Source organism: Coenobita brevimanus, chromosome 44 (genome assembly GCF_032717465.1).
Source record: "Coenobita brevimanus isolate Jiangsu-jjx chromosome 44, ASM3271746v2, whole genome shotgun sequence".
In the NCBI taxonomy this organism is placed as follows: domain Eukaryota; kingdom Metazoa; phylum Arthropoda; class Malacostraca; order Decapoda; family Coenobitidae; genus Coenobita; species Coenobita brevimanus.
In genome coordinates this window covers 49,607,687-49,617,601 of record NC_136997.1, presented here as the reverse complement: position 1 = coordinate 49,617,601, position 9,915 = coordinate 49,607,687, and the positions used below count along the sequence as shown (strand labels likewise).

At 39.2% G+C, this 9,915-nt stretch overlaps 1 protein-coding gene across 1 annotated transcript; it reads left to right on the top strand.

The window, feature by feature from the left end:
- The first annotated feature begins 1,360 nt into the window (after positions 1–1,360).
- Positions 1,361–8,168, top strand: LOC145398114 (pyrimidodiazepine synthase-like). The gene is made up of 6 exons (XM_080271068.1): positions 1,361–1,431; positions 2,851–2,956; positions 4,057–4,276; positions 5,826–5,973; positions 7,026–7,129; positions 8,043–8,168. Exons 1-6 carry the CDS (start codon positions 1,374–1,376, stop codon positions 8,166–8,168), a joined length of 762 nt encoding a protein of 253 aa, XP_080127194.1. The 5' UTR covers positions 1,361–1,373.
- The last annotated feature ends 1,747 nt before the right edge of the window (positions 8,169–9,915 follow it).

The following is a 9,915-nucleotide window of genomic DNA, read 5'->3' as shown; positions in this document are numbered from 1 at the left end:
TTTTATTACCATACTGTAGGCTTCAGTGAATCTCTCCATTTATATTTTAAAGGCCTTAGCCATAGGCCACCCTACTATAGTTCTTTAGCTTTAACTTGTCCCAGTTTTCCTTTATCCCATTTGCATCTTTTTTCACATAGCTAAGTGACATAATAAGACAATACTGTGGCTCTGCATTCCATCCATAACACTGGTTCTGTATTCTTTCCATAGCACTTTTGAATTAACTAGCACCATAATCATATGTTAATCTCTTGTTGCAGTCCAGCATTCAGTAGCAGAGTTGGTAGTTTTAAGCCAAGTTAGAGTAAAAAGGATATGGCATGTGTAAGGCATAATCATTCAATGGGTACTCTTTAGGCTTAAGCAGCATCTCTTGGTTTTTGAAGTATTATAATATCAGTAATTCAGGAACTGCCAATACAGTCTAATACACTGTTATATTTAGAAAGGATTTTGTGTACTGTATATGATAAGTTGAAATATCATTACTGTATCTGTACCACAGACAGGAAAGAAAGTTAAAGAAAATAAAAAATGGTACATATTTTGTATAACTGAACAATTTGCAGCTTCACACAGGCAGATATTGTATGTTAGTGTTCGTAATATTCATTGTATGGTATATGTAAAATAAAATTGCTTTCTTTTCTGTACAGTTCTCCAACAGCTAAGCTTTAATTTCCCCCAATGTGCCTGTTTGTGTACACTGTTAGTGGTGATCTGCATAGAGACCATCACTGTACCATTGTTTTTGCCTCATTTTCAGCCCTTTGTAAAGGCCTTTGGTTCCTTCTTCCTCGCATAAAAAAAAAAAAAAAAAAAAAGGTACAAGATTAGGACTGTGAGATTGCCCCATCCATATTACCTTAATTGTATAACAGTTTGTGACAGAAATTATTACCGTATCAAAGTTGAATAAATCACACGGTAAACTAAGGTATATATACAGGTATACTGAGAAATCCTGAACTTCATTAGAAGAAAATCTCTTTGCAAAACTGCAAATTAAACATAACTTCACTTACCTAGTACATATTATATGTGAGGAGCCAACTAGCTCAGTTGTTAATTACAGTAAGTAATTGTATTTTTGACTACCAGTCCAATTTATAAATCTTTCTCTTTTGAATAGAGAAGCTAATAATGTAAAAATTGGTGCAATGTCACCGAGAAGAATGTAAATACCCACTGGCACAATAATCTCATTAAAGTTATCCACTTTTCAGATAAGTCTTCTTTAGTCAAGTCTCTGCTACTGTACATTCTTTAAGAAACAGTACCAGAACAAGACCCATAATAAAAGAACTAAGACCATCCAGAAGGCAGGTTGTGACAGCATCAGCTTACCATACACCAACAGAGATAGCAAGATGGCTAAAGCTTCTATTGCCTCCTTGTATGCCATCACACCCAAACATCTTGGTCCAGGTAATATTGCTGTGGAACCTGTGTTGTTCAGTGATAATTTGAATCTGTAGATATAGTTGTAGATAGCAAGAATTTTTTTTTTCATAATGTTACAGCAGTGTTAGTATCATTACCAGTTCCCTTGCTCTTTCCTGGGAATGCCTCGACATGAGATGACCATGGCAGAACCATCTCCAGGGTACCAGTACTCTGTCCCCCACATATCTCGCCCACTCTCGGACATTTCTCTTCCTTTTCTTTCACAAGTATACTACAGTACCGTACCCTCTTCTTCCGTACCACATAAGGTTTGCCTCTTCCTGCAGTACCCTCAGTCTCACTTTAAGGAACCATCTTTGGAACTATCTGTGTGCATTATTTTAATTTTTATATGCCCCATACCATCTCAGTGTATTTCATTTTAGTGCATCAGGGATTGATAAATCTTGCCAGGTACAGAGCTTTGTTTCAACCACAAAGATCTTAGGACATGAACATCCATTATGAAGTGTGCAGTACCACCAGGCTGCCACAGCACAGTCATACTTCAATAAAAAATGGTGTATAATTCCACATTCAAAATTACAGTTGTTATGTTAATTTTATGCTTTTAATTCCACTGTAAATTATGTTGATTGCTTATTAAATTTTCATTTCTGTTTTAAAGCTAATTTGCCAGTTTCCCCTATTTTACAGTACCATCTTCATTGAAAAAGCTTTAATGTCTTGGAATATATAAGGCAGTATGTTAAGCAACGTTGGGTCTGGTTAGTACTTGGATGGGTGACCGCCTGGGAACACCAGATGCTGTTGGCATCCCTACGTGTCAGGTGGGGTTGGTGGAGGATTAGTGCCCCTCCCTGTAAAACAATTAACTCTAAGCCATTGGCCACCCCGTCTGGGATACATGGCGTCTGGCAATGAATGAAAAAAAAAAGAATGTTCAGTGTATACCGGTATGGGTAGGAAGGTAGGCAAAGATCATAAGTAAGAATAGCCATGTGACTGGAAAAACCTCATGCCAAGTGGTTGTTGGAGGAATTGTTCTGTGTGACCAGATTATACCAGACTACTGTAGTCGTAAACAAAACATTAAAAGGAGGAGTTGGTTGTGTTCAGGCCCATAAGCTTTTAAGTGTGACTGTACATGGACCTAAGTCTTGCTTGAGATGTTACAGGAAGTGATGTTTTTAATCTTTGCAGTGCAATGACTTTTCTTGTTTTTGTCACCAGCAGATGATTACCGGTATATTCAGTTTTGGAGAGACCTTTTATAATGAAGAGATTAGATACATTCTCAGCCCCAGTATGATGACATATTTTATTCCTCCTACTGTCAATGGATGTATTTCAGTGTAGGTTAAACCCCTTGACCTGAATGGATTAAAAAATAGATATGTTGTGTAACTATCATGATAGTTTGTTACTTGTATTTTTCAGGGTCAGTATGTCCACCACTTACGGCAGGGGTAATGCGCTGCTACACCAACAAATACTGTCCCTTTGCTCAGCGGGCCCACCTTGTCCTTGCTGCTAAGCAAGTCAAGTAAGTATTTCTGCATGGCACAGTTATGGTCTCAGTGTCTAGGTATTACTAGTGGCCACAGTGACCCAGTCAGAGTGAACTCCAGATTGTGATGGATGTCTTTTTATCATGTAATGCCTCCAAGGGGAGTACACAGGTCATCTACCCTTCATTTTATCTTACTGGGTTTCATTTAACATATACTCAGGCCTGCACACTTCAAAGAAAGCATTATATGGTTGGCTGGTGTAATTTTTTGTACAGATTGGTTCTGTGTGTCCAAGTTTTCCTACTGTAAAAAATATTGTTTCATAGCCTATACTGCAAAAACTTTGTGTCCGTATTTTTTTAAAATTATCCTCTATAATGGCACACCACTTACCTCAGAGTCACTCAGATCTCAGATGGTTGACTCTCTTAGGGGAGGCAATTCTTTCTGCACAGCAAATTACATAACCATCGCTTCACACATGTATCTCCAGTTTGTTTCACTGACAGTAGGATCCACCAACCTAAGAGTTCTGTATCATCAGTATCGTCAGCCGGGGTCCAGTTTATGATCTCAGAGACACATCCATTCAAGGGTGGGTTACTATTTCTTCCAAGACAACACATGGAGAGTAGGTTGGCCTGTTGGAGATACATAAGAGTAACTCAAAAAAACCCACAGTTGCTGACCTCTTTATAACAGAGAATGCTGTTAAGTCCACCAGGATCTGCTTTGCAATATATATTACCTCTGGGGTTGCCTGGACAGTGATACATGGACTTGCTAAATATCATTGCTACTCTTCCAGGATCCTCAGAAAACCTGTACAGTATGCTTTAAGGCATGGTGATCTGACTGTTACACATTCCTCTTGCTGAAAATTTCTGTTTGGATGCTGTTTCTTTACATAAGAGTAACATGGTCCTGTGCACCATACATGCTTTGGAGAATCTCTTGAGTCACCAGTCTTGATAAACCCTCATGTTGAGAGTCTGTCCAGCCACAGACTTCATGTGGCAGAGTCTCACATTCACAGTAGTTATTCTGTCAGCATGGGAAATTTTTCATTGCTGCTGCACGAATAAAATAAAATGTGCATCGTCAGCTAGAGTAGTTCATTCTTTTGTTACAGACATGAATTTGTGCTTGTTAATCTGAAGGCCAAACCTGAGTGGCTGTTTGAGAAGAACCCGCGTGGAAAGGTGCCGGTGCTGGAGCACAATGGTCGCATTTTGTATGAATCTTTAGTTATCTGTGACTACCTGGAGGAAGCATACCCCAACCCTCCCCTCTACCCATCAGATCCTTGGGCACGGGCTCGTGAACGATTGCTGGCACATCTGTGGTCAAAGGTAGCACACATTTACAGTGTTCCAGGAGCTTGAATGAAATGTGATCTATTGATATGCCTGTGATAGTTCTCCCACTGTCATACTTCTCTTGCTGGTATATTTAAGAACAAAAGTAACAGTTACTTCTGGAATTACTATAATTTTTGTTTTTTCCTGTGTGTTTGACTCGGGTATAGACATAACACTCTCTCCCCTGTGGCCTAGCATTCCTCCTGTGTAGCTGCCCAACATTTTCACTTGTTACCACTTTTGCACTAATACCATACCCACAGTACCCACAGTTCTTACATGCAGTGGTGCAGTGGTAACGCTCTCGCCTAGCATCTGCTAAGACGGGGGTTCGCGCCTTGCTCGGGTTGTGAAAAAGTTTCACTGACAAAGCGGGTGGTTACTGTCCTCCTTGAGCAAGAGGATGGGTGTGTGCATGTGTGAAGGTCAAGGCTTTGCCCTTAGATCGGACTATATGAGCTCTCAGCTCTCTTCCGGGAGGGTAAAATGCCGATGATCACAAAAAAAAAACCACCACGTGATCCTGACCAACCCGATGCAAGTGCTGTCTTATTCACTTACTCGTCCACCCCTCTACTCATTGGTTTTATAGGCAGCTTACATGAACATGTACTGGCACACCTATTGTCAGAGGTGGCAGTCATTTTTCGTATTCCAAGGGCTTGCATGATGTGTAAGTGATTGTCTGGGTTTTCTGTCATTAATTCTCCCACTTTCAAACAGTTTCTTGTTAGTAATGCTCACTTACTCATTTTCCAGTATTCCAGTTTCTTGAATGATATGGGAAATGATTGTCTGGCTCATTCAGTTGGGTATAAATAGTTCTCCCACTTCCTTTCTCTTAGTGGTACAACTCTGCCTGAAGGTTGCACTCATTTCCAGGATTCCAAGTGCTTAAATGATGTGTGAATGATTGTGTGGCCCATATCAGTGATAATTCTCATATTTTCATACTTGCTCTTTCCTTGTCTCTGGATCCTGCCTTATTACATCCTTAATGGGTAAAATGCTCATGGATGATGATGATGATGATAAACTGATAATGATGTGAAGTGAAAGAACTTCCTTCCTTGACTCACCCATGATTGCCTTCACAGTTGTTAGTATAGGTACAGTACCAGCTATATAACCATTTCTCAGGTGATAGAAGTGACCAGCAAGCAAGTGAAAATGAATCATTATACAAATGTTTCCCTAATTTTTGATGTCCCTTTATTATATTGGGGTTTAATAAAATGTTGACATTATTATTTTCTGTACTATACTGTATATATGTGTGGTTTTGAGTAACTGTATAATACTGTAATATGCTTTTTCCAGTCTGACAATGATCCCTTTACTCCTTTCAGTTCAGTTTATGGTCAGATGTAGTCAGATTGGAGAGACAGTTGAACTAGTAACCGAGGAGATTCATTCCAACCTCTTAAGTAAGGCTAATTGAATTTCCTAACACCAAAGTGTTGTTGTTGGTGTGACTCAGTTCCATCACATAAAAAAACAAACTGACAGTAGCTAATGAAACTGTATTACACTTTTCGAGGGGAGTTTTGCCCTGCACAAACTACTTTTCGCCAATGGTGATGATGAGGTGGAGGCAGCAGCAGTTGCAGAGTTGCAGACTTCACTTGATGTGTACGAGAAAGAACTGAAGCAGCGAGGCACCACATTCTTTGGGGGTAATAAACCAGGTAAGATGTTGCATTTTTTTGGGGTAGTTTTCATGATAATAACCTCATTTTGTCCATGGATGTAATTTTTATTTATTTATGTATGTACTTATTTATTTATTGCTGCCATCAGATAATTTTATTCAGCTTAAGAGAGTGTCCTAGCAGCAGTAGTAGTAGTAATAGTAAGAGTACAAGTAGTAGTAACAGTATCAGTACAAGTAGTACTAACAGTAATAGTAGTAGTAATAGTAGTAGTAGTACAAGTAGTAGTAACAATAGCAGTAGTAACAGTAGTATTGTAGTAGTAGTGGTAGTAGTAGTAGTAGTAACAGTCTCGGGCTCATCTGAATGTGAACCCAGTGGACATAATGTGGCATAAGTTTTTGTTCTCCTTCAGTCCACCATCCTCATTCTGGGGGATAGGGACGTAACTGAGAGATATTTATCATGAGGTACTTGAGCCTCCTGGTTATATCACAGCCACCACATGAGGCTTTCCCTCTCCAGCACCAGCACTCTTGAAGGGAAGGGGATGAAGGCTGTACAGTATCTAATGCCATCTGTTTGAATATCTCCCTTAACCTGAATTAAGTTTTCTCTTCAGGGCAGCTCAATCTAGATTTTGAAGGCAAGGGCGATCAGACTCCCCCTGAGAACCAGTTTGTGAAATGCGAACTCCATCCACCCCCTTCGATGCGAACCATTATTATTATCCACTACAGATATATGAGATTTCTTTGTCATATTATATAGCTTAAGAGTGAGTAGTAGTGTCCAGTGACTTTTTTTTTATCAATAAAGTCTTTTACCATCTGATGATGTGTGGGAAGATTAAATGAGGGTGAAAATGGGGACTGTGCAATAATATGTGGAATGTTATGAAAAATGTATTCTGCCCCCCTCCCTCTTTTTTTTTTGTTGCATAGTGTCTTGTAAATTATTTCATGGGCACGCTGTTGGTACTTTTTCCATTTATGCTGTTTCTTTTCTTGCATCTGGATCCCTTCTCAAGCCATCCATAGCTGGGGAAAAAAGATGATGATGATGATGATATAAAACACTGTTGTCAGGTATGCTGGACTATATGGTGTGGCCGTGGGCAGAGAGGTTCCAACTAGCCAATCAGGTTGTGGGGGACGAGGGGCTGCTTCCTGCTAATCGCTTCCCAACCTTGGTAAACAAACACACTACCTTTTGTTTTACTCTAAACTGCAGAATAAATAATCATATTTTAATAGATATACAGTATATACACGGCACTTCAATAATCACACGTAACACCTCCTGTCTTACTGTAGATTGCTGACTAAACACTTGTGTCATGAAGAGCTTACCCCCAAACTTCATCCCAGAGCAGTTAAGTCCAGGTGTTACAGATTTTTTAATGAATGGAGGGCACCTGTATTCTGGTGTTTGGAGTTTTTTCTTCTTCATCTATTTGTCTTTTGTAAAGGGTAAAAAAAAGATATACAGTATTACAGAATACCTTAGTTACCTTTTTTTTTTTTCATTTCTTATAATCTCCAGTCATTTTAGATTCATGGTTGCCAGGGATCTCGAATTGAAATGATCTTGATCAACTTTCTTCGGAAGGATCAACTTCTGTTGGCTTCCACCCTTTTAAATTCCTTCATTTTGCAAAACTATCACAAGTATACTTGATATATGCTTTATATACACAGTACGTGAGTGTCCACGTTGGGCAAAATAGAGCTGGAATGCCAGGCTTTCACCAGTTTCGTAAGACTTTGAAAAGTCCTGAGATATAGATGAAAGGTTGGCAAGGAATTTAATTTTCTGCAATGTCCTGATCCTCCTTGATAGTTGAGATGACACATAATCTACTTCTTATAACCTCCCTTTTTTTTTTAAACTCTAAATTGGCCTAAAATTGCCATCTCTCCTTCAGTGCTTACTTGTAACAATTGGATGCTAGTCATAAGGACGTGATGTGGGAAGGATGTAGTGCAGCATTGTTCGGTTTATCTGCCACTGAGCTGTGTGAAGTTAGCTGCAAAAAGATGGAAATGTGGGCCAGGTTAGAGTTAAACCAGCATAGTGTATTTATCTATTCTTGTCACTGACAGATGCATTGGACAGCGGTCATGATGAGGGACCCAGTGGTATTGGCCACATATCTGCCGCCTGAGGAACATGCCAGGTTCTACAATTCATTTGAAGGCAACCGACTGACCATGAAGAGTGCACTTTAACACCTATAGCATGGTGATATACAGGATGGTCCATATATAACACTCCTCTTCCATTCTACGGGTGATTTCTCAGGCGTCAGGGGGATGGCCAAGTTGGTGGTACCTATGTTGAACCTGTATCATTTATTCATTTCCTGCTCCAACTGCCACACCTGTCCCCACATCAGCAGACTGAACCATCCTAATGCATAAGATACTGCCAGGTGAGTCTGTAATGGAGTGCTATTTATGAACTACCCTGTATGTACTGGATATATTTACCACATTTAGACAATACTGTTTTTGAATGGTGTAGAATAGTTATGGTCTTTTGAATAGTAGCTACCTTGATTGGTTGTTTTATAGTTACCTTTTTGAAATGTTAAGATCCCTAATGAATTAAACATAAGAGAGTAGATGCATATATGATTAGCAGATTCAGATTTAAATCCAACAGTACTAAAGTAGACCTGGAACAAATTGAACAGGGAAATATAGGCAGTGGATGGCAGTGGTGTGATGGGAAACACCTTTGCCTCTACCAAAACAACCAGTATACTCTACTGAATAAGTAAGAGTGGCTTTGTTGGGTTGAAGTGAAAGAAGATATATGTAAAATGGAAGTTAAGATGAGCTTAGAGTAGGTGAATGTACCCCATTATTGATGAGAGTAATGATGGTAATAGTGATGATAGGATGAGAAGGTGAATGTATTCCATTACTGATGATAGGAATGATGATAGGATGACAGCTGCTATGATGGGGATGATAGTGGTGATGATTGCAGTGTTGATAGGGATGCTAGTAATATTGACAGCAGTGGCTGTAGGATGATGATGATGATAAGAGCAATGATTATGATGACAACAGTGATGGTAGGGATGAGGAAAGTCTATCTATCTGTTGCCAGATGATGATAGAGAATATAGCTGTGATGATACAGTAAGTTTTAACAACTTCTAACTCTCACAGTTGATCTAGCTTCTGCACCAGCAAGCAACAGTTATGTCTTCCATGTAGCAAAATTCACTCATATGACGTATCCCCAGTGTTATTCTCATCTCTTCTTGACTAAATCACATGCTTTCAGGGCTCTTGTTTGGTGAGCCACAGCTCGCAAATGCGAGTATTTTTTCCCTTCGGCGAACAAATTTTACATGCAAGTCGCCTTTTGACAAGGAGAAAATACATCCATTTCAAAACCCAGTAAACTACAAAATAAGTAAATCTCACTTAAATGAACAAAAAGCAAGTTGTGATCGATTATTAAGTCTTTCCTTGTCGCCATTGTGAATGTTTAAAAATAGACAGTGTGTAAATAAATAAATAAATATATTTTTTGCTTGTAAAATATTTCGGCGTGTAGCCAGTTTGGCAACTAAAAATTTATTTGGCTTGTAAATCTGAAACCTTAGGAGCCAAATGACTCACAACCATCGGCAGTTAGCAGAGCCCTGGCTTTCCCTTGCACTTTTTATTGGTTATACAATATCTTGCAATTTACCTTTCATACCACTGTATCTGTTATGTACCAGTATGTCACACCTGACCTGGTACAGCCATCTGTGCATAGCAGATGTCTCAGCAGTTGGTATATCTTACAACTATAGTACTGTACTCAATTACATTTGTTGGTGGCAGAAGCAGGAATGATTGAGGATACCAATTATTAGCTGAAATGGCAAAGTATCTGTGATGCATGATTATCAGTAAGTGCTGCTGTGCCTTTCACCCTGATAGTGTCTCAGGCTCAAGTGTAGCATATTGT

Bases quoted from the DNA above. Each gene is read 5' to 3' on its own strand.
- LOC145398114 (XM_080271068.1), top strand. From the start codon at position 1,374: ATGGCTAAAGCTTCTATTGCCTCCTTGTATGCCATCACACCCAAACAT. The intron at 1,432-2,850 runs GTAATATTGCTG...TGTATTTTTCAG, and splicing joins ACCCAAACATCTTGGTCCAG to GGTCAGTATGTCCACCACTT. The intron at 4,277-5,825 runs GTAGCACACATT...ACACTTTTCGAG, and splicing joins TGGCACATCTGTGGTCAAAG to GGGAGTTTTGCCCTGCACAA.